This window comes from Radiomyces spectabilis (assembly GCF_025331425.1).
Source record: "Radiomyces spectabilis strain NRRL 2753 chromosome Unknown BYT42scaffold_5, whole genome shotgun sequence".
Classification (NCBI taxonomy): Eukaryota; Fungi; Mucoromycota; class Mucoromycetes; order Mucorales; family Radiomycetaceae; genus Radiomyces; species Radiomyces spectabilis.
Window position 1 is genome coordinate 1,513,249 of NW_026251930.1, and position 24,123 is coordinate 1,537,371.

General features: G+C 43.0%; 5 protein-coding genes across 5 annotated transcripts; 3 read left to right on the forward strand and 2 right to left on the reverse strand.

Moving 5' to 3' along the window:
- The first annotated feature begins 61 nt into the window (after positions 1–61).
- BYT42DRAFT_566459 (uncharacterized protein) lies at positions 62–1,319 on the forward strand. The gene is made up of 5 exons (XM_051567982.1): positions 62–187; positions 257–301; positions 382–593; positions 661–726; positions 813–1,319. The coding sequence occupies exons 1-5, from the start codon at positions 125–127 to the stop codon at positions 910–912; spliced, it is 486 nt and encodes a 161-aa protein (XP_051424702.1). The 5' UTR covers positions 62–124; the 3' UTR covers positions 913–1,319.
- A 2,834-nt stretch (positions 1,320–4,153) lies between these two features.
- On the forward strand, positions 4,154–8,239 carry BYT42DRAFT_495240 (DNA polymerase phi-domain-containing protein; the record flags this gene model as incomplete). Its single annotated transcript, XM_051564351.1, has 12 exons — positions 4,154–4,426; positions 4,531–4,809; positions 4,888–5,097; positions 5,159–5,263; positions 5,309–5,351; positions 5,419–5,603; positions 5,683–6,078; positions 6,139–6,429; positions 6,513–6,867; positions 6,968–7,255; positions 7,323–7,951; positions 8,036–8,239. 12 exons carry the CDS (start codon positions 4,154–4,156, stop codon positions 8,237–8,239), a joined length of 3,258 nt encoding a protein of 1,085 aa, XP_051424703.1.
- Positions 8,240–8,581: 342 nt separating this feature from the next.
- On the forward strand, positions 8,582–11,449 carry BYT42DRAFT_566474 (natural resistance-associated macrophage protein-domain-containing protein). The gene is made up of 9 exons (XM_051567983.1): positions 8,582–9,018; positions 9,090–9,099; positions 9,205–9,308; positions 9,376–9,835; positions 9,986–10,131; positions 10,206–10,328; positions 10,415–10,610; positions 10,693–10,903; positions 11,010–11,449. The coding sequence occupies exons 1-9, from the start codon at positions 8,712–8,714 to the stop codon at positions 11,166–11,168; spliced, it is 1,716 nt and encodes a 571-aa protein (XP_051424704.1). The 5' UTR covers positions 8,582–8,711; the 3' UTR covers positions 11,169–11,449.
- Positions 11,450–14,507: 3,058 nt separating this feature from the next.
- On the reverse strand, positions 14,508–17,052 carry BYT42DRAFT_494688 (tubulin-tyrosine ligase family-domain-containing protein; the record flags this gene model as incomplete). Its single annotated transcript, XM_051564314.1, has 11 exons — positions 14,508–14,680; positions 14,739–15,021; positions 15,081–15,165; positions 15,238–15,827; positions 15,897–15,910; positions 15,977–16,165; positions 16,239–16,311; positions 16,384–16,651; positions 16,713–16,797; positions 16,868–16,907; positions 16,978–17,052. The coding sequence occupies 11 exons, from the start codon at positions 17,050–17,052 to the stop codon at positions 14,508–14,510; spliced, it is 1,875 nt and encodes a 624-aa protein (XP_051424705.1).
- An 850-nt stretch (positions 17,053–17,902) lies between these two features.
- Positions 17,903–23,520, reverse strand: BYT42DRAFT_494763 (uncharacterized protein; the record flags this gene model as incomplete). The annotated part of the gene is made up of 13 exons (XM_051564319.1): positions 17,903–18,420; positions 18,505–18,641; positions 18,716–18,962; positions 19,033–19,094; positions 19,163–19,449; positions 19,515–19,717; positions 19,800–19,871; positions 19,934–20,329; positions 20,404–20,518; positions 20,599–20,750; positions 21,428–22,025; positions 22,093–22,506; positions 22,642–23,520. The coding sequence occupies 13 exons, from the start codon at positions 23,518–23,520 to the stop codon at positions 17,903–17,905; spliced, it is 4,080 nt and encodes a 1,359-aa protein (XP_051424706.1).
- Between the last annotated feature and the right edge of the window lie 603 nt (positions 23,521–24,123).

Here is a 24,123-nt window from a genome sequence, read left to right on the forward strand (position 1 = left end):
ACATCATTCTTCGATTAGCTGGCGGGCTCGGCGAAGCTGGTGCAGCAGTGAAAAAAAAGTCCCCTTGTCGTTAATTTACGGTTTTTTCAGAATATAACAACTTCTCCACACTCAGAGAACCAATATGGGAGCGACGCAGTCCAAGTCTGAGCCTATTATCTTTTACAATCAGAACGTACCTCTTCAGGTATGCTATGTTCCTGATTGTGCCCATTCACGCATGACGTTAACATTTAACACGAATGATTCGTTCTAGTTCTCTCAAGGACTTGTGGACTCGCTCGAAGCTCGCAAGCCCAAGGTAGGAATATTACTGTTTTTCTAGCTTCAACACCTGCAGATTTTATCGCCGTGCTAATTTTTGTGCTCGTTTGACAACAGAGTGCTGCCACAGATGCTCCTAAAGCTCGACCTGAGGAAATTGAAGCCATTGTTCGTCAACGTGTCGAGGAGGAATTGAAGCGTGCACAACAACAGCAGGAGGAGGTCAACAAACGCGCCTATAACGAATTGTCAAAAAAGAACATTGAAAATGATCACAATTCCGTCGTCATGAACTCGGACATTGAGACCATGATTCAGAGAATCAAGCGGTAAAGATAACAAAAAAATATTGCTTTGTTGCTTCTGGACGCCACAGTGACTGAATGAAAATTTTAGATCGCCCGCCAAGGAGGTTCCCGCAGAGATTATTGAACGTCAGGAAGCTGTTGTTTTATGCTACAAGTAAGTATTGATATAGGCTTGACCGGGATTTTCGATTTCTGTCGTGAAAATTTCAGTAGAATGAGTTACTGATGTCCGCGATATAGGAACAACCAATCCCGACCGCTCGACTGCTGGGAGGAAGTAGAAGCATTCAAGGAATCTGTGACCGAAGCGCAGAGAAAGTTCGTTGCTGCCCATCAATAAAACCGATCCATGAAGATCACCACGTTATTTATAGACAACTATACACACCATGGTCCATGTATTCGAAGCGCATGTAGGGCTTGAAATCCATTTTTTTCGTTGTATCAATTGCAGTTGTGTTATGACAAAGGGCAAGTTATTCGCGTGTTGGTTGCCTGTTTGCGATTGAGACTAGTAAATCGTTTTATTGCATTGTGGGGTTTGATTAAACTCTAGACCAAAACCATACTGTTGTTCAAACCGCTCGGTCTTGGAAGGCGTTTTGATTGGGACAGAGAATATTTAATCGTAGAGCGGAGTGGACAAAAAGGACAAATTGGACGATGCGTGGCATAGTGCTGTTAGTTCGTTCGTTTGGTCAAAATTCCCGTGACAAGAGACACTTCCATAAGAAAGTTCCAGTTGACATTTTCCAGAATAAAATTGATCGGCTGGCGTCCTCATTATGTGCTCTTCAAACTATGACATGCTTCGAGCCGGAACTGTTGAAACTGTCGCACTTCCTTAATGAAAGTCCCGCAGGTCTACATTTCGATCAATTCCACTGTAGGTATGTTATATGCGTCCCTTTGCGAACGATAAATGTTCCATACAGTAACATGTTTATTTTTCTTCTTTGTTAATCGTTACTGGAAAGTTATGGTGATTCCACATCGAGACTACTGTATATATTGTAACCTTTCGATTAAGTCCTATAGTTTAGGATCAGTTAGCATGACAGCAAAAAGCTTGCCGTATGGCCTAGTGATCATTATCTCCCACTTTATTAAAATGCTTGGGTGATTAGCGATTTGTAAATCATAATGGTCTACACTAAGTTATCAGGACCTGTTAAACCTTTTTTTTTTTTATCTTTCAACCATGCTTCGCTGCCCACTTTCACGATAATAGGCGAAACAATGATCAGCAAGATGCCGTTTTGCGCCAGTTATGGTCAAACAGAGCATTGTTGTCTTCCAAATAAAAATGTGAGTACAGCTCTTTTTGAAGAAAGGTGGTTGATGATACCACTGGCGTCTTTGTAGCATCATTTAATTTTGGTTTTCTGTCAGTTATACTATATATGTCCTTTCATTCTCTTTCAATTTTCAATGAATCGAATAATACATAAGCAGAAGCGCTTCGATCTATGAATTCATGCGTCAGTAGGGTGACTATTGTTTCATCCATGGGAAACCATATATTTTGTCTTCAATTTTATCTTTCTTCTTTTGTTTTTCTCTCTCTCTTTCTGTTTGCTTGATAAACTTTCACTATCATTGTATCAAGATCCCATCGGCATCCATCATCCAGACCATTCTTATCCCGTGTATCTAACTTGATTAAATCGACTACCATCCTCAAAAAGGTAAGCGTCGAGTGGTCTACCATCGATTTTGCTCTGGCAAAATAGACTTACCTCTCTTATTTTCCATCTCTGCTTTTACCTTCCGGATTTCTCCGTTTTCTTTTCGCCTGACAAGTTTTGGATACTACAACTTGACTTTCTCTCGCCATCCATCCATCCATCTGGCGAAACCGGATGGCCATCGTCGGTGGTGTGACAATCTTTTTCATCGGAAAACGCTCACGTGTCCTCTTCATGTTCCTCTTCTTTGGATTGCTTCTCATGATATCGTATTCGAGGTGTCTTCCCAATTATTGTATTTTCTATTTTATATTTCATGTACATATTCTTTTCGCAGTCTTTTCTTCTTTTTTTTTCCCACAGCGTTTTTTAGGAGGTTTTTACTGACGCGACCATTGTTTTTTTTTTTATTTTTCTTTCTTTTTATTCGGGAAGCTCTCGATATCTGGAATCCAGCTCGAAATTACCGTCACTTCTGGCCACTCAATATTTTTTGCCTGCTCAAGCTGACACCACCGATCCATCGCTTAACCGTTCCTGGAAACAACTTTATTGTCCGCATCGAAGAAGCTTACCTGTGGTCCGTATTCATCTGTTTTTTTTTGTCCGGTACATCATTTGGTTCAAAGGCACCTCCAATTTCTTTTTCTTTGCTATGATGTAAAAAACGTATACCAATTCAAAAATTTTCAATGTCATATAATCCAAGTTATGTCAAGCGATCAATGGCTATTGAAAACTCAAATAACAAAGGTAAAGTATCTTGACGAAATTTGAATCAAATCAAAGAACTTACTAACTCATTTTTGTTCAAATACCCAACATACCCACACATCTTTCTAGATTCATTATAGCCTGGGCGGGATGGAATTGAGGGGTCAATCAGTGCTGCATTGCGCGTGTTCAGGAACAACACGTTTCATGGTATTGCCATAAGATTGTCATTAATAAACCAAAGTCCGTCAAGAGTTCTCGCCCAGGTTATGCCGTGTATGCGTTAGGCTTTTTGTCTGACGAAAGTCACTCAATGTAAGAGGGCGGCCTCCGGTGGCAGGCGGCCTCCATTGCACAGCGGCTGGACGGCTTGTTATTGAGTAAGAAAAAAGAATCTGTTCACGATAGTTGGTGGCAGTTTTGGATACAGAGAATTGAAAGACACGGCTCAGTCCAATTTTTTGCTTGTCTGTGCATGCATTTATCATTGAACAATGATAGAACAAAGATGGCTATATCTCACATCCAAATACCTTTGTTTTGATACTGCATCAATAATCTCAAATTTGGGTGACTCGAGACGGTATTTGATCAGGTCCGTCTTTTTGGCATAGCAGCTTATGTTTTTATTCATTTCCCGCACACCATTCAGCCAATGAGATGTGAAGGATCCGTCTTTTTGGAAGCGAGCCTCTCGAATACCATCTCTTATTGTGCCTGTTACTTTACCTCGCCCTTACCATAAAAAAAATTAGCCAAATAAGCACAACAATAATCTCACATATAGTGGTGTTGAAGGTCTCCCTTTTCGTAGTTATACAGTAGTTCAAAATGTGAATATTTTGTAGCCTGTTTAGCTACCGCATGATTATGTATCTTTAATCACAGGAGGTGAAATATCTTGTCACCTTCAGGTTCAAGAGTCTACCGGGTAGCTTAAATTTTTCTGATCGGATGATGTATGCTTATAGTACAGTTTTTGCAGGAGTGTCATATCTGGATGCACCATTTCATGCAGCGAGGGATAATCTGCATCCGACCAGTTCGGTTTTGAAAGTCACACATACTAAGCCACTCCGATTCGCTTGGTCAATTAAGCAAAAAGGACTTGCATTTTTTTTTCCCAAAAAGATATTCTGTGAGTCTGTGTGGTATCGAGCCCTTTGTTCACAATCTCAAATGGCTACGACAACTCTTCAGCTATACTGGGATCTTGCTTCCTTTGATCCCAAAGTGCGATTGGCAGCGGCTCAATCGTTGATCCAATCCTTGACCGAGTTTCAAAAGGCTCACGAAGAATCCCTCGAGAACACCAACGAAGTCGCCTCCACCGAAGAATCGCTCGACAAGCTCTGCGCTTCCGATGTCTCTTACGCCGTACGACGTTTGCTCCGAGGTCTTCCTTCTTCTCGTCAGGGTGCACGTCAGGGATTCTCTTTGGCATTGACAGAGGTAACTGACCCATTTCTCTTTTTTCCTCAACTTACTTTGTGTGGCCAGTTCCACGTTCAACTTTTTTTTTTTACTTATCAAACGATCTGTATTTTTCTTCATAGCTTTTGACTGTCGTTGATTGCATTTCCACCAAATTGGTTCTCGATCTGTTGTTACAGTATACCGATCGTGTTGGATCCATGTCTGGAGAAGAATTCCGTGACATGTTGTTCGGCCGTCTTTTCGGTCTCATGTCAGTTGTCGCTGCTGGTATGATTGCTCGCCCGACCACCACTTCGGAAGACACCGTTCGCATTCTCGAGAATTTAGCCGAAATGGCGGAGGTCAAGTCTTACCTGCAAGAAGTGTGCTATCACGTCGTTATCAACATGTTGCCTTCCGTAAGTGTCATTTTTATCACCAAATGTTTCCATGGAAAAGGGGCGTTCATGTCATAACTTTTCGCCATTTCTTGACAGGTTAAATCCGCTTCTTATAAGGCCGAGGTTGCAGACAAAATCCGCGAATTATTCCTCAAAGGACCCATTGTAACCGTCGATCAGTTGAATCTCGTGTTGGCTCTTCAACAGCACATGCCCGAAATCGATTTAACCGAACAATTTGCAGGATGGAAGAACCAAAACGTCCTTCATCCCGCTAACCTTCCTCGTTTATCAATCATTCTCAAGGTACGTCACTAGTTCATAAAGTGGGGAAAAAACGAAAATTGACACGGAAATGAATGATTAGGAAATCCCGATGGACGATCAAGAAACGGCTGCACACACGGAATGGAAACCTCAACTTCACTCTGTCTGGGACCGTTTGTTAGCCTTTTACCTTGAAAAGCCTACCGTTGTTGAGGAACCACCAAAGAAGAAGCAGAGAACGGAAAAGAAGCAGATTGCTTCCTTTGACGAATTTTGGAACGCCGCTGTTGATCGTACGTATTTAACATTTGTGTATAGATGGGTAAATGGATGAAAAACTAACATAAAGTCATGCTGTAGATGCTATGTTTGAACATAACGCCACCCATGGTCGCAAATTCTGGGGTTTCCAGTTGGTGGAAAAAGTGTTGCCTCGCTTATCTTCGGACCAAATGCCGCTCATCTTTACCGAGAACTTCATGCGCAGTTTCATCAATAACTTGTCTTCTGATGTGCGCTATTTGAACAAGGCGGCTAAGCATACTGTATGTTATCTTCTTTCTTTCTTTTTCTTTTTGACGGCAAAAGTGGATTGATTCTTACCGACACATTCTTGATCGATAGGCTACTGTGATTCAAAAGGTGGCCGAGTCCAACAAACAAGTTGGTTTTGCTTTGTTGACCCAGTTGACAGGCAAGCATGGCAATCACAACTTTGATCAAATCACGAAAACAAAACTGGTTGAGAACATCATGGCGACTCTCAACACTGAAGGCATCACAAACTACTTGGAATATGTTGCAGAGACCTTTGTTCAGCAGAATAAGGAAACGACGTCCCATGACGATTCGAAGCGTCTCGATTCCCGTCGTGAATGGGCTTTATCTCAACTGGCATTGATGGTGACGAACCCAAAGGTACCCAAAGAAGAGGACTGGATCTTGTCTGTTGTTCGCTTTTTGGCTGTTTATGCCTTTTTCGACGTTAAATCCACCAAGGATACTTCTTCCTTCTTAAAGGTAAATATACTGTGCTGCCTTATTGGTCACTATAACTAACGAACCAATTGGTTGATATAGGCTGCTCGCGCACCTTCGCCTGCTCTGTCGGAAACCACCCGCAAGCATTGTCGTGACCGTTTCCAGACGGTTGTGGTCGCTTTATCCAAGCTGCAACCCATGAATACTGCTAAGGAATCCGGTGCGGTCGTCAAGTCCCGTCGTTTGCATGGCGTCACCAAAGATGGAGAATTATGGATCTATCGCGTGTATGATATGATTCAGTTGCTTAAAAAGGACAAGGAGCATTATAAGCGTCTTGTCAAGCCGACTGAGGAATTTATTGAAGCGAGCAAAAAGTCAGTCAAGGCCGTTGAGGCTTTGCGAAAGAAGGTAAGGCTTAACCGTTCAGTTGGTATCTCGGTCATCATACTAAGAATGCGTATGTATTCCAGGTTTCTGCTCAAAGCAAGGAAGCTGCTTTTGATTGCGTCGAACGTGGTTTCGAAATCTTGTTCCTCAATGTCCTTCTTCATGGTTTGATCGATGAAAGCGAGTCGGAATCTCTGTTGGAAGAACTTCTCGATTGTTATGAGAAGATGTATCCCAAGAAGAAGGCTTCTGATAAGAAGAAGAGCAAGAAAACAACTGAAGAACAAGATGAACCTCAGCCTATCGAAGTCATTGTGGATATGTTGGTCAGTTTCTTGACCAATGCTTCTCCTGTATTGAAGAACTCAGCCGAACAAGTCTTTGAGAACTTCTCCTCCCAAATGACGGAACAGTCCCTTCAAGTGTTGCTCAACGTAAGTAGATGGCTCGAATACAATTTCACGTTGCAGCTCATTCTTACACGCATATGTATCATATTAGATTTTGACCACTGAAGAAGGCAAACTTGGCGGCGAAGAATTATTTGGCGAAGATGAAGAGGATGAAGAAGACGAGGATGATGAGGAAGATGACGACGTTGAAATGTTGGATATGGATGACGTTGAAATCGAAGAAGAAGATGACGATGAGGAGGAAGTGGATGAAGAGTTCCGTCGTAAGATCGAAGAGGCCATGAAACAACAAGGCGTCCTCGCGGGTGATGATGACGAAGATGAAGAGCTCGATGATGAAGCCATGGAAGCTTTCGACGAAAAGTTGGCCGAAGTCTTCAGACAAAAGAAGTTGGAGAAGAGCGAGAAGAAGAGTAAGTCAAATGCATGCTGCAGTGCAATGTGTGGACCCGATACTGATGCCGTTTTGTTTTCTTTTAGACATGCAATACAGTATGGTGCACTTCAAGAACAATGTCATGGATTTGATTTCCATCTTTATCCGCAAGAATCCAACCAGTCCTTTGGTGGTATCTTTGATTGTCCCCTTATTGAACGTGATTCGATCAACTTCCACCAAGTCCGTCAGCAGTCAGTTGGTGGAGAAGGTGGTTGCATTCTTGAAAAACCGATTATCCAAAGCCAATGAATATCCCAAGGATGCAGGTGATTCTGCCTTGGAAACATTGAAAGCCGTGCTTGACTTCGCCAAACATTCTTCCACAAAGCAACAGACCGAGATGTGTGCATCCCTTTCGTTGTATTTACGAAAATGTATCATTGGCGGAACCGATGTGGAAATCGATGATAAAATGTCGGCGGCCACCAAAGAACGACTCAACAAGATGATGGCGATTTACAACGATTCATTAAAGACCTACATGATGAAAAAAACCACGCATTTCTCTCCTTCCATCATTGCCTCTCTGGTGCAACGATTCCCTCTCAGCTCATGGCCTTTGTTGGATACATTGGTCGTCTACATCAATATCAACGAACCTGTGAACCAATATCGTCATACCACAGCTTGCCAATGGGCCGGTAACATGATCCAACGCGTAAGCAACAAGGTAAGCCCTCGTTTCTTCTCTTTGGACAGAAATATGGTTGCAAAAGTACAGGAAAGTAACTGATGTGATTGTTTGTTGTTTTAGAAATCGGATGTTTATGATAAGCGATTGTTGGATGTGATGCCTGAAATCGCCAAACAAATCAAAGCCACTTTGACAACTTCGTTGGAAGACGGTCAGAGCAAATCATTAAATTACGATAGCATGCGTCATTTCCTGAAATTCGTTGGTCTCGTTATGAGAACACATCGCAAGGTCGTTCAAGACGATGTATCAAAGGTAAAATAGATCAAATGGATCATTTATTCGATCTGCGGAGTAAGCGGGACTCATAATTTTATTTTCATTGACTTAGATGAATGCTGTGTGGGACGCTGATGTCATTGATTCTGTCATGTCCAACAAGAAATACGCTAATCCTGCAGTGCAAACCGCATGCAAACAACTGTTGGCCTTACTGCAAGCGTAAAGGAAGAAGAGCATTAACAACCAGAAAAAAGATCATTTTATATTTTAGATTTTGTACTTTAAGAAAAACATTCATTTTTTTTTACTACTCCATAAATTTCCTTTTTCACGATTTTTTTTTTTCATGAATTACCCCATGTCCAAATATGGCATAGACCTTGATTTCCTGTTATGAAAAAAGCGCTGTTAATTTTTTTTTAATTGCAGCCGCCACTTTCCGATTTTCCTCTTTTTTTTTTCCCTTTTACCAGTTCACTTTTTCTCCTGAACATTGGGCACGTTGAACTCCATCATGGTGCCTCACGATGCAAGACATGGCATGGAAATAGATGACGATGACGACGATTTTTATACAACGGCGGAATTGGATAACGCATTCTCATTCCATCGCAGGCGACATTCGAAATCGGAAGAGACTTTGTCGGAATCCTTGCATGACGACGACAGTGGAGGAAAACCCCACTTAATGCCGGATATGCAGGATTATCATCACGCTGTCAATGTCGGTGACGATTTAGAGATCAAACCGGAAATCGATACCGGGGATGTCTCGGATGCCTGTTTCTCGTTTAAAAAGCTGTGGAAATACGCCGGACCTGGTAAAGCCTTGATAAAGAGGATCAGATACGGTCATGATGTGATTTAACCGACGCTGTGGCAATTTACATAGGTTTATTAATGTAACTATTCAATATGTCGATCAGAGAGTGGCTCGGTACTGATGAAAAAAATAACCCTGCTTACCCCTTGCTCCCTTTGTTCTTGTCGTTGTCCCATTGATGCAGGTCTATAGCCTATCTGGATCCTGGTAATTTGGAATCCGATCTTCAGTCAGGTGCGATAGCTGGATATCGACTGCTATGGTTGCTATTTTGGGCTCACGTCATTGGTATGTTTCAAGTGATCCAAGGAATATTGTATAACTTGTTGACTAAGCAATTGGCGACGGTGATCAGGGCTTATATTTCAGCTTTTATCGGCACGATTGGGAACGATCACCGGACGACATTTAGCTCAGCTTATTCGAGAAAGTTACTCCAAACCAATGACTATCACCTTATGGACGTTTGCCCAAGTTGCTATCATTGGCGCCGATATTATGGAAATTGTGGGGACGGCCGTAGCGTTGCACATTCTCCTCAACTTGCCATTGTGGGCTGGTGTTTTATTGACATCTCTCGATACGTTCACGTTTATGATGATTCAACGTTACGGAATGCGGAAACTTGAGGCGTTTTTTATGGTACTGGTGTTGGTGATGACAGTATGCTTTTGGGTGGAAATGTTTGTTTCCAAGCCAGATGCAGGTCAAATACTACGTGGTATCCTCATTCCCATCGTCCCTCGCAATACGGCGATTCAAGCCGTAGGCATGTTGGGTGCTATTGTCATGCCGCACAATATGTTCCTGCACAGGTATGTTGTTTTTCCTCATATCATTTTCATTGACGGAGTCCAGGGAGCATGGAGCATGGGATGTGGGATTCTGAAAGTGAAAAGGAGAAACCTGAAACCATAGCTTTTTCATATTCCCTTGTGAATTGACCATATCTTTTTTTTTTTCAGTGCACTTGTAAAATCACGAGATCTTGGCGCCAATCCCACTGTTCGCAAGCTTAAAGAAGCCAATTATTATTTTGGCATTGAATCCGCCCTGGCACTCTTTCTTTCCTTCCTGGTCAATCTTGCCATTGTCGTAGTATTTGCAGAAGGTAGGGTGAAGGTGGTTTTTTATGGATAGTTTATCTATGGAAATGGGTGGCTGACGCATCATTGGATAATCCAGTGTTTTATGATCCTACTTCTGCCGGTGAAAAGAACATTCCTGGATTGGCCGATGCCGATGTCGTCTTGAGTCGAACGCTTGGCTCAGCAGCCAAATACTTGTGGGCAGCTGGACTGCTAGCTGGTAAGTTTAGGACTGGATTATAGAAAAAGGAGTCATGCGAGTTTTTAGCTCCCCTAGTGATCGATTAACTTTTTTTTTATGGAAAGCTGGCCAAAGTTCAACGATGACCGGCACTCTTGCAGGACAGTATGTGACGGAGGGATTCTTTGGAAATATTTTCAAAAAGGAATGGCATCGCGTAGCTGCTACTCGTAGTATTTCGCTCATTCCGAGTGTGTGTGTTGCTATCTTTGCTGTTGATCACTTTGATACGATGGGTGAATTATTGAATGTACTGCAAAGGTAAAGCCAGATGTGAACGTGGGATCCGATGTATTATCTGTGAACTAACGTTTTTCCTTGCTCTCGGAATGACATGATGCAGTGTATGCTTGCCTACAGTTTTGATTCCTATCTTGAAACTGTCTATTTCGCCTGCCGTCGTACCAAAAGAGTTCCGTTTATCAACCGTGAAACAGATCGTCTGCTGGTTGCTCACAGCAGTGGTGGTGTCTTTGGATGTGTTTTTATTTGTCAGCCATGCTACGACAACGCATTCATTTATCCTGATTCTTTTGTTCGGCACGATGTACTTGGTAAGGAGAATTGTTTTTCCTGTTCCTGTTTTTGATTGATCGTGTTACTGTATTGATTATCTCACTGAAAACTTTTTCTAAACTTTGATCGGCGGAACATCCATAGGTTTTCCTTATATGGTTAATTTGGCTTCCTTTGGATTACAAGGCGCCTTCCCAGCAGCAAGACGTGGATGACTGGGTTCCGGAAGCTATGCAAGGTGACGATGCAGGTCGTGATTCCATTAGCACAGAAATATACCCTTTATTACGAGCCGCAGAATGAGGTCCCGGTCGACTTGCTCCTTCTGCTTCCCTTTTCGATTCATTTAGAGTATCCTTATTCCCGCGAGCATCAAGCTCTTAAACTTCACCCTCCCAATTTTACCGCGTTTTCCCTTTCCCCCATGACACAATGGAAAAAAAGTCACATATTTGAATTCCCTTCCTATTTTGTTGTACAAAGCATTATTCTCACCCTTTTGTTTCCTTTTTCTTTGTCAATTAAATATTCATGAGTGTTCGAGTAAACACTGCCCAGTAAAACATGCACCTCGTCATTCACCTTGTCGATTTCAGTTAGTGCGGACTCTTTGACGCCTGGTCAGCTTGGGTAAGCAAGACGCGATATGGGAGCGGGGAGGGGAAATCAATCCTCTGGAATAGAAATAAGAACGGACGGACTATGAATCTTGTGTGCGCTTGAGCCAGTACCGCTCAGTTGTCCCACCATATCCTTTCATGCACTCAGTCCCGACTCATGTCACAGTCTGTTCAGTATAATGTATGCCATAGTAACCACTGACGGTTTCCTCGAAAAATTTTCGAGTGTCATGAATAAATGACCTAATCACAGCCCTTATTCTAGGCAACGGCTGTTGGCAACGTTGTGGACATTGGCATACTTCAACCGGCGCAGGAGGTTCCGTTTTTCTTGTGCTTACGATATTGACAGAGACGTACCATTATAAAAACTCTGCCTCTTTATGCTGTTATTCGCAAGTTGCAAATCTTGACGAGATGCAACAAGGTTTCCATGTGATTTATTGCCGGTTTGCACTTGTCTCCACGGCCATGTTATGGTTGTCCTTTCAAACAAATTGTTATACATGGCGTATGCAGTGGATAAGACGGTGTCGATACGGCATATCGGGTATACGGCTCTTTATTGCCGATTCACTTCAAATTCTGTCAAACGAGAAACAGGTACTAAGCAGTAGAAAACTTCACAGATCCTTCGCATAAACATAAAGCAATATATTTAATGACCCCAGACCTTTTGATACAAGCATGCCAAAGCGTCATCCACTCCTCCAGTTCTCAATAGCTACAGCTTCTGACATTACGCGAGCTGCAATTGAAGTTGCAAAAACAATCCCTTCAAATATAACCTTTGTCATAAGCACGCCGTACACCTTCGAGAACAACACTTACGACGGATTAGTATCTTGAGCGATCCGATCGATGCAAGTGATCATACAAATACAACGGGCCTTGAGCAAACAGATTCTCAAAGCAAATGTTCTTTCAAAATGATAATTTTATGTCTAAATAATTAAAGGTTCTCCTGCTAATTCTTCTGTCATGAGTGCAACTTGCTTGATCTTATAATTCCATAGGCATAAAATGGGACCTGAAAACATATTAGGGATTACTTAACCATTTTATCTCCGCAATTCAAGCTGTGATATATGAGAGAATTTAGAACAAAAGAGACAATGAGAATCCTTTGAGACTGTTGGATGTCTTTATTTCGATTAATGTGATCTGCCTATTTATACTTTAGTCTTGAGTCGGAATTAATAATTATCAGTGAGCAGTCCCCGGTTATAAGATGTATTAGGAAGGATCCACATGCTGTGATGTGACAGCTTTACCCATATGAATTGATCTCGGCGATAGATCCAAGTTATGGATGAAAAGGCTCATTCGGTGTTCTAATGGAGAAGCTCACTCAGAATGGAAACACGTCTAGATCCCGATCTTTCCTGTTTGGGAACACCAGTCTAAGATGGATAATACGACAAGTAGTGGATATACCACATATGTGTATCTAAACACAAAGATTTGATTTCATGGAGAGGCATAAATTGTAATGTTTTTATACTAGTCGCAACAGAGTTTTGCATACTCAATATTTTCTCGGCTGTTCCTAAATAAATATATCCATTCTCCTTTATCACTCCACTGCATGGTAACATTCCGTCAGACCTGTTCAACCATTTATCTTATAAAGCAATCATACATTATCCGAAATCGTGCTCCACTAAATCATATGAATATCGTAGCTACAGTATTACGAAATACAAGTAAAACGAATGAGCTTCAGTTTCATATATTTTTTTTGTCCCCCCCCATTTTCTATTATTTTGTTATCGAATATAACAACTTCCAACGGAGTAAGGTTGACAATAATGAGAATGGTACTTTTAGTTTTATCAGAGAAGGGCATCTATCTTCTTACAGCTAGCTAAGCTACAATCTACTTTAATATTAAGAGAAATTTAACTATTTGAGGGCAATACCCAGAGCAAGCAGCCAGCAGCAGAGGATGATGGATGACAACCAATGACAAATGAATGCATCAGAAAAGCAATATTTACGTGTCTTTATCGTTGACTCGTCGTCCGTGTCCGTGTTGTTTCTGATGGAGAAAAAATAAAAGGAAAACGATGAAAATCGCAAATGTGCAGTTTTCATACCTTATTTTTGCGCCAGCCGTTCGTTGTTCGTGTCCATGACGACCTGAGGAACAGAACAGCATAATGATAAGAACTGCAAGTATACAGTTTTAATACCTGCGCCAGCCGTCGTCGTCCGTCGTGGTGTATATGTATCGCACTGTAAAATAAAAGCAGATGGTTAATAGTCGGTGCTCTGCCACTGTGTTACAGCTGTCATCCATCCTCCTTCGGTAGAGGCTACAGGAGAAGAAAACCAATTCATTAGCAGTTGACGAAGCGATTTATAAAAGCGGACAAAAAAGGTGGAAGGAAAAAAAAAAAAGCGGAGAAAGAAACGTCTCGCATGTGGATCATGGTGTGCTGCTGCATTTTGATATGCTGAGCAAAAGAAGCATCAAAGCCCATCCTTAATGATGGCCGCGTTCAGTTTATTCTTCAGAACAGTTAAATTCAATAAATCACATCGTTTATAATAATCATGAGTCAATGTTTTTGGAAAAAGTTCATGATAGTATATGTCTATTACCAAGTAGTTATAGATCGTTCCTAATTGTTACATTTATAATACAGTGAAAGCTTCCAAGCCCTTGTCGGTCTGACCGAAACGACCATCGACAACAGAGAATATGTTATTCACAAATTCCGGATCGTACTATAAAAGAAAACGTCAGGGGCATATTAGATACGGTAAAAAGATGGTTTTGATAATTCCGCTTGGGTAGGTTACCTGGCAAGCGCGTGTGCAATCAGGAGAAAAGTTGACTTCGACGACAATAGGCTGGAAATCACTGGTCAACATGATATCAAAACCATAAACGCTAAAAGCATCATAATCGGGCGATTTCTCGGAAGCTAAACCAACAGGCTGAGGACGGGTCACCGCTGCGGCAAGAACATCTAATTATTTGCATGTGTCAGTCAAAGGTTGTTCAAATATCGTTTCATGTGCAGACTGTACCTTTCATGGCTTGGTTAATGTCACGCTGAACACCGTCCCATTGGATTTTGTGTTGTTTCTCCATGTTGAAAATGAAGCTCTTGTAGTCCAATTGGGTCATTTGGAAGTTAGAATAGTTCATGACCGTGAACTGGCGCTCATAATCCGAGAGATCCTCTGCGGAGAATGCAAAGTAAGAATCCGCAGCCTGCGAAGCAACACAAATTCCACTTACCCAAGTCGAATTTTTTGTTAGCGAGTCGAATCCAGAACATATTATACACGCATGCGACCATGGTGGGTTGAATGTGGCGCACCAGCACAATGTAACGCAAATCAAACTTTTTGCCATTGTACAAGCATGGAGTGGTCAAATAACGCTGAGCGATTTTCGGTACCGCGTTGTCATGTTGGCGAATAATCTCACTCAGCGAGCGGCTGATGGAAATTTCCAAACCACGTGCATAATTCCAGGGCTTCACAATCCAGATGTTGTTTTCTGGATCCTCTTCCTCGCTCTATGAGAAGTATAGAATGAGTGATCCCATTTTCTGAATCAACCTGCAGCACCACTTACCGCCAAATAATCGCCAACAAATTCGCCCAATTGTGTGACAAGATTATATGTGGTCATCATCCACGAAGGTGTGCCATACACTTGTCTATCCATATAAAAAAATCGAATTTGTGTTACGCTTCGTCTCCCCATATTATCAAGCCTCTGAACAACTTACCTGACCAGGTTGGCGTAGTTGTGTTTAAAGGTCAAACAGCTTTCGTTGGGATACTGATTGATCGTTTGACCCGGCTTCAGTTGATCCCAGGCGGAAAAGTCCTGACTGCTCCAAATAATGTCGGCCGAGGTCATATCGTCGGTGAACTTGACGTTGGGTAATTTCAAGTATTGGCGCACAAATTCAGTGGTTGTATACACACGCAATGGAGTCTCACGGGGCTTTTTTGACGCTTTGAGTACATCCACTGCTTCACTGGCGGTAACAATTCGAGGGTCGGAAAGTTGCTGGGTCGATTGAGCCTTCAATTCCGTATTGACCAAGCGATAAGCATCGATAAGCATTTTCTGCTTCTCTTCAATATCATCATCAGGAAGTAATCGATCCTTGAAAGCGAACAAGTAAGCGATCTTATCCATAGGTGAACCCAAATCACGTGGCACCAGGTCGCAAGTGACAATGGCGCCAGGGGCAATATCCTTGACAGGGAAAAGAACGCTGTAAGGGATCATCCCGCTAGCCCCTCGGGAGAAAATAAAAGGCATGCACGCCATGTTGGGGTCCGATGAATGGGTCAAAGCAGATCCAACCTATTCCAAATCCGTCAGTCGCCGCGATAGCTACATTGTCATCAAGACAGAGAATCAGTCATTTTTTACCTCATCATTAATATCTGGAAAAAAAATGGATCACATTAATTTCGAGCCGTGTTATGATAAAGCACGATGGGATAACTTACACCACGCTGTTTGTGTATCGGGCTGGCCGTTTTCCTTGAGTACAGAAAATGAGTAGGTCTGGATATAAGCCCACATGGCCTGATACACGTAATCTATTCTACGTTGCATCCAGTCCGCAATTTGCTTCTTTCGACGTTCCTCCTTCTCCTTGTTCACTTTTTCTTCCTTTTCCTGGGCCTTGCCACTGGCTGTTGAATCCCCAAACAACCAGGAGTGAGATGACAGCAAACAGCAATGCAATCTCAAACTAAGTCCAATTACCGATTAATTGACCCATGACTTGTTCCTGAAGACGATCGGCTTCCTTCTTGACTTCCTCATCCATGGTGAGATGCTAATTCAGACAAAAATTATTCAGATACATGGATTGGCAGCTAGACGTAGTTCAATGATCATCAATTTTTACCATGATGGCGTTCACAACTTCGTACTTTTCGGCCTCCAAAGCTTCCTTTGCTTTTTCATAACTGACGCCGGCTTGGTCCGCCACCATACGGATGGTGTCTTCATCATGCTGGATCTCGTTTTCCGGGTCCTTTTCCTCAGGCGGCATCTCTTCGGCTTCAATATCCATCAAGTTCTCCAAACGTTCCAACAAACCAGGATTCTCGTGTAATTGTTTCTTTGCCGTCTCAGGGGTCGTGGTCCATGCATGATCAATCAAATAAATATTTCTGCAATAGACAATGAATCGGATCTTTCCTTTTTGGGCAATTGACAATTTTTTTGTCTTACCCATGGCGTTCAAGCGAGGCGTCTGCTTTGACATGAAGAGAATAACCGTCGAGAGGATCGCCGTAATGCAATTCGACAACCGAACCTATCAATAAAAGGCATCATTAGCTTAAACACCGTGACATTGGAATGAGCATAGGAGATCCATGACTAACCGGCATCGAGATAATCTTCACCGAGTTTCATAAAGAGCGGCTGTTCATGGCGTGACGATGAGTCGTGACAGGTTGCAAATAACAAATGCTACAGGGAAGGATGCCCTTACCTGCCATAATTCCTCTGGAATAGCCGACAGCTGATACTTGTGAACAGCAACAAAGCCTTCAAATGCGGACGACATGGGTACAATAAAAAAGGTGCAAGTCAAGCCAATTCTGTCAAACGGAAAAAAATATAAACATTTTTCAGTCATTTTCAGGCTCCGCCCGGTTGCATTATCGGGTTCATCCGTTGATTCCCTTCACGAAACATCATTGACAGATGAGACTTTCAAAGAAAATCCTGCAACATGCACATATTAATATGGATGGTAGTTGGACAGATTGAAAAACAGTGATCTAGTCGGAAAGAACAGGAAATGGCCATATGCGCTCACCAAAGTTTATAAACCACGTCAGCAAATGATTCTGCAAACGAGTTATTCCCGTTTCAGCCCCATGATTCTTTTGTGCTGGCCTTTAGCATCATCATATTAATTGGAGCATTCAAAATCAACAATTATGTGACGGCCGCCAAGAAGATGGCAGTATTGCCATAGATTGCTGTGGATATCTCATGTAAAACCAAAAAAAAATAAAAAAAAATTGGATGCTCCAATCCGTTTTTGATCTCCGACTACTCAAAGTTTCCTACAAAGGGTTGTCGCAGGTCTGATTGAGTGGATTCTGTGAGGCAAGCTTTAGGCTTCCACAACGTTAGCTTCTTCGTTTTTTACATCAAACAAAAATCGACGTAGTCTGATGGTAGCACAAAATGAGAAGTGCAGCACAAACATTTATTCTTTTTTTTTTTTTTTTTTTTTTTTTGCGAAGCGGTTCATCGACTGCATAGCTTGTGTACTAAAACAATGCTTCAGTATGGTAATTTTGTTTGGGGAAAAGTAAGAAAAGTAAGAAAAGTAAGAAATGATAGAAATTTTAGCTTTCAGGTAGATAAAAGTGGAAAAAAAATATGCATTGCTTCAACACAGACTAGACGTCCTTTTTGTGTTGATCATTTTCGTTTTCTTCACAGTCTCTTTGGTACACTGCTTCTTGCTGGTCTTGTTTCTTTTGGTCGGCAACAGCCAGTTCATCAATGTCTTCGTCGACGTCGGTGATCTTGAAAACTGGTCGTCGGGAGACACGTGCGGGAGTCATGGCTTCGACCTTGAAACCTTCACCAAGACTGTTGGACCGGCTACGGTTGCGACTCACTGGACGCGACGATTCCGATTCACTGGCAGACCCGCTTCGACTGCGACCACTGATACTGCCATTGTGTTTATCCAAAAAGAAAAAGATGTCATCCACATCGGATTCTTCGGTGCGTCCCCAGTTGAATAAGTTGCGATCGTCTAACCACTCCATCCGTGCCGCTTGCTGGAAGAATCCACTGGCAATTTTCGGTAATTTGCTCTGCTTGGATGACCACGGCAGACTGCCTGTACTGGTGGTTCGACTAGGACTGGGACTGACCGAAGGAGGTGCGATACGGAATATGTAGTCCGCTAATCCATACAAAGCATTGTATTCAATGAAATGTTCCTTTACATATATGCCATCATGGCATCTCATAGTTCCAGTCCACATACCATCAAAATCAGGGAAAACTTTGGGCCCATATTCATTGATTAAACTGGTAATATCTTGCGAAAGCTTTTCTCGGTTATGCCTTAATATTTCGGCCGCGTCAGGGTCCAGCATCGCCATGATAATGGGTTGAAGTGATCTGTGCGGGAAAATAGGAAGGTTCAATCAGTATCTCAAAATTCGTTCACATGGTTACCCAGGGAGTCGACGTACCGTAAAATATCATGTCCGATTTCACCGAAGCGTAAGCTTGCGTAGGAAACAAAAGGTAGCATATTCCATGTAATCAAAGGCAAGATGATTTTCCATTTGAAGTCCCACGATGTACGAAGAACAACAATCAGCATCATAAAGCTGTACAATGCATAAAGTGTCGGCAATAGAACCAGCCCGACCAAAAGTTTCCATGTCGCAAGAACGTCACGACCGGCAATCTTGACAACTGACCCCTTGAGAGCCGCTGTAAAGTAATCGTTCGTTTTTAGCATCATCTTAAAATCCCCAGAAATGCATATGCTCAGCTATGTTACCTTGTGCTTTCTTTTGACTGATGATTTTGGCAATAATGACGACGGGCAAATTGAGGATAGCACTATGGATGGATGATAGGGCAGGTTAAGTTGAGAATGCCATGATCAAACAGGTCGGGACAAAACATACCCTGGAAAAGCCCATAATGTCAATAGAGTTAAAATGGCGAGACGTTTCAGGAAGAGAAACAAAGTGGACCATCCACCGATATGAGTGCGTGAAACTTGATGATCGCGAATGCCGTGATATTTTAGCAACTGGTTGTACGCCAGCACGCGTTGTTGTAGATCAATCACTTTTGGATCGTCTTTGAAGAACTGGTAACCAATCAAGAAGCGACGATTGAGATCGACTACTTGGGAAATTTGGAGCTTTCGATGAGCTGGTTTGTATAATCTTCGTGCGGCTTGGATCAACTATTAAAGAAAAGGAAGCTGATCAAATTATGTCTCGCCATTGTCTCTTTTTCTCGGTGTGTTACCATCAATGTTTCATAACTGCCTGCATTGACGGTCACACTTTTCAGGCCCCCATAAATGGTATCGAGCAGTTTTCCGCATGCTTCACGTTTGTCGGAGCCTCCCATTTTGAATTTATCGACGAGTTCTGACGAGATGGTGATCGGATTACCAAACTCAATCACCGCTCGGGATCTGAATCGATGCGCATGAAAATAGTTCAAGCCTAGTTTAGCAGGAGTGAAACCGGCATCAGTGAAAAAGTATCACAGCGGCATGAAGAACGGACTTGAATTCATCAACCTTACCGCAAGGTACAATTTTGACATCCAAACCCGGGTATTTTGCCATTGCTCCGAGAGCCATCACAGTAACACCAGCTAATCCATTTTGCCATTAGATTAGTTACAGAAAAATGTTGAGGAGGGGAGGAGGTGATTACCTTTGAGAGGGAGCATTTCATACCGATCATGACTACCGCCTTCGGGAAAGATGGTAATACATTGACCCTTGTTGAGTTCTTCGTGCACGGAACGATAGACGGATTCTTGTTCAATGTGCGGCAAGCATTTATACGGGGCGCCGTCGTTGGCGGTCAGTAATTCAAGGGCTTTCAGCTCCTTGAACTCCTTTTTAATAATAAGCATGGTATCCGAGATGACCTCGACGACTTCGGCAGTACCGACGCCTTTAGGAAGAGCGATGGAATCTCGAGGTCGTAGCTGTGATAAGAATTGGGTGTCAATTCCCGTGATGCGGAGCGGGTCTGTTTTACGATTCAGTAACTGAATACGGCCTTTTCCCGGCACCGCGAGATCCTGAGGTCGAGTGACGGGAACTAGATGAAAGTGCAAAAAGAAGGTTAGAATGGCATGACAATCGAGAAAGTGTTTTTCCTTTACGGGTACGCACTGGCATTGACCATGCGAGCAAAAAAGCCAATGCCACGTTGATGCATGGACTTTTCGGCAATCAAAAATGAAACACGGCGACCACATTCGCGCATGAGGATAATGGGATCAACAAACTACACAGGATAAAAAGGCGTGAGTGGTTTGAGTGATTGCTTTGACAGGATCGGGCATGTTCAGGTGGGCTAATGTTCACCTGATTGGCATGAGGAGCGGCTACAAAGATGACAGGCCCGTCCTTGGGTATTTTGTGAGCTCCTCGAGGTCGCACTTCTCGAAAAAAGATCTCCAACATGATATTAAAGATCCACAGCGCGACATCGTATGTCCATTTCTGCAGCGAAGAAGCTGCCATTTGCAAATCAATAAACTCTTGACGAGAAAGAAAGACAAACGAAAATAACAATAATAATAAATAAATAAAAAAACCAGCCTCGAAGACGAAGCAAAAAAAAAAAAGGGTTGAATTCTTGTCTGGTATTCCTAATAAGGTCTTCACGTCATACAAGAACATGGATTCGACACAATGTGTCCCATAAAATACTCGAACCATACTTTGTTGGTCCAGATATGCCAAATTGGATCCATATTCCGAAAGCTATGTGTATTCTTTCTACTTAGTAACTACAATTTCAAAAAACATGGCATTACAGTTAAGCATGATGCAAAATAGCATTTGGAAGATCGATACTGGTGGGCACGCCAAGTCGATGGGTTTGAAAAAAAGGATCGAGTTTTTAATTGTTGCTTAGACACACAACGTGGCATTAGGTAATTTTTGTCCGCAAAATCATATGAAAGAGTAGCGTAATTTCCAATCCCGCATTTTGAGTCGTCAAGGATCCATGCATCTATTAAGCATGCTGGTGCAGGCAATTGCACTGAATATCGATATGCAATATAGGTGATGTTGCGTTGGGGCAATACCAAACTTCGCGATAGTTATAGTTTTTGATTTATCAGTCAGTCAGAAAAGGAATACATGAATGGGGGGGTTTTCATTTTGAATTTACTGTATTAATGACGATGATCAGGTTCATCGCCGAGTTTCATTTCCTGAAGAACACGCAGCCATTCGGTGCCTGCTTCACGGCGCATGGTTTCGATTTTGCGTCGGAAAGAATCACTGTGACGATCTGACACAGGAGACACCGAGCGTGGCCGATTGGCTTTTTCTTCTTCCGAAGACTCGCTTCGATGCACCGAACGCGCTCGACGTTGCTTTCTTGACGCTTTACGCGCCAATGCTTCTTGCTTCACTGACTGCTCCAATTCTGCCAAACGATGTTTACTCGCCGTATCTTCTCCGGTCTCCCTGGCACCTTCTTCACCTCCCAAGCGAACCACTCGCTTCACCTTTTTCGATTTGGGCCGCGCCATTTTAATTTTTTGACTCTGTTCACTGTTGGCAGAATCCGTGTCACCAATAGCGGCACTCGGTTGAGCCGTAGGCCATCTTTTCACGGCTTCTGTATTCACTGCCGCCGCCGCCGCACGATAACCGTCCCGCACAGGCGTGGCAACAATACGTCGCCTTTCCGAAAATGCCGGTTTCGTGCCATCCAAATGAATGTCGAGATCAGCCGCTTTGAACATATTAAACAGATCTACCCGGTAATCCGGCTAATGAAAACGATTAAACATAAGTCCTAATGAGGGGTCCCTCACATCCTAGTGCTATGATTTTTACCTGAGTTTTGGTGAACGGGTTGCCTTGGATCCATATATCGTTGATGTTGGGCAAAGTGGTTAAACGGCCTACCTCGGCCGCGTCTTCAATGCGATTGTCACGCAAATCCAATCGTTCCAAAGCCCACAATCGTTCGAGGCCAGCAAGCATGGTTAAACGATTGCCTCGCAGATCGAGTTCCTGAATATTGCCGAGAATCGTGTTAATGCCGGTCGTAAAGGAAATCATATTATAGCTGAGATTCAGTGATTGCAGATTGTAAAGATTGGATAATGCAGCAGGTACATCGATGAGTAGATTGCTGGCTAAATTGATGTGGGTGATGGACCGGATGTGTTGGAGAGGTTCCGGATCAAGCGTGGTGAGATTGTTATCCGCTAAAGAGAGCATTTTCAAGTGACGCCATCGCTCCTCCTTGTTTTTAGACTCGTTCTCTTTGTCGTGGTTTGGGTCGGCAGCGGGCGACTCGGGAGTGTCGGTGGATGTGAGGGTATCTTGCTCGTTTAAGGACAGGGTGTCTCTTTCCAGCTGCTTATCGATTTCCACTACTAATGCGTCGGCGGCATCTTCGACGCCTGCTCCCCGGATGACCAAACTCACCAGTCGCCGTTGCAGCTCGTTCCATCCATCCAAGCATCGTGGGTGTACTTTATCAAGTTCGAGAAAGGTGAGGTGATGGAAAGGTCGCAACGAAATCAGGACCGATCCATCCTGCGGTAAAGATTGCTCGTAGCCGGAAATGACCCGTGGACTACTTCGGGTAACACCAGTCTGGGTATCAATGGATAAACTCAACTGCAGTTTGAGAGCAGTGATCCGTTCCAAAAATCGGTAAATGGAGGCCACATCTTCATGAATTGGACGATCCGACGGTTTAGTCTGCGCTTTCCGTTGCCAAAAATTCCACCCACTCGATAAAGAAAACGTTGACATGGTTGATGCGATCGACCCCACCGACATGATCGATGGCGCTTTTCCAGCTGTTTCGGATGTCTCTGTCTCAATAATACCGTGCTCTGGTATATCGCCCAACAAAGAAGGGTCACCAATATCTAGACCGATGTGATCAAATTGCACCAGTAGAAAATACAGGTAGTGGATATCGAGCGTGAGGCAGGAATGATTCGGGGGCATATACGGTGTCATGCCGACCGAGGTGGCATGGGGGGAAGTGGCAGCCAAAAGTGACATGTAGGGAATCGGAATGCCGTAGAGGGATGAGGGTGGATTATTGATTCTCGTGCCTTGATGCAGGTTCGTGGATGAACCAAGACTAGCAGCATCGCTTTCACGCTCTGTCCGCCCTGCAGAAGACAGTGGTCTTGCCCCACGAGATCGCGAAAGCGTGTCCAAGAGCTTGCTTTCGTTCGTGTCAAGATAGTGTCTGAGGGTGCGTATGAACTGGTCGCCTCGAATGGTCGTCGTCATAGAGTCGCTGTGCAATTAAGAAACAAAATGGGGAAACAAAAAAAGGTATACAGTCAAGGCAGCAATGACAAGTTGGTCCAAGACACACGGCCCAATTTTTGACGGCTGTATACGTTTGACAGAAATGTTTGCAAGCTGGAAGCAGAAACAGGGTGGCGCACAGCAGCTTTTTTCTTCACGGTAAAGTTCCAAACGGACTGAATAAATAGGACAGCAGCAGTTGACGTCCATTCTTTTGGAGTTACAAACCATTGGATCGGAATTTCAATCGTTTTGGGGTGTGAGGCCCTGCTTCCTCACTGTCGCAGGTTAGTTTGGCCAAAGGTTATGCCTCTTCCATATTTTTTCATATTTTTACATATGTCCTTATTCAACCAAGCTTTACATCAATCAATTATACTATTCCCGTGGTGCTCCTTCCACTTAAACAAAGAGCAGCAATTCTTGCATGTCTCTGAACGGAAAATGGAGAGGTGGCTTTTTATCACAGCATTACTCAACGTGCAACATGCTGAATACTGAATAAAAATTCGTAACAAGGAATAACCAGCTATCCAATGACAACTTTTACAACTAAACCGCCACGTTACTTTGGCATGTGAG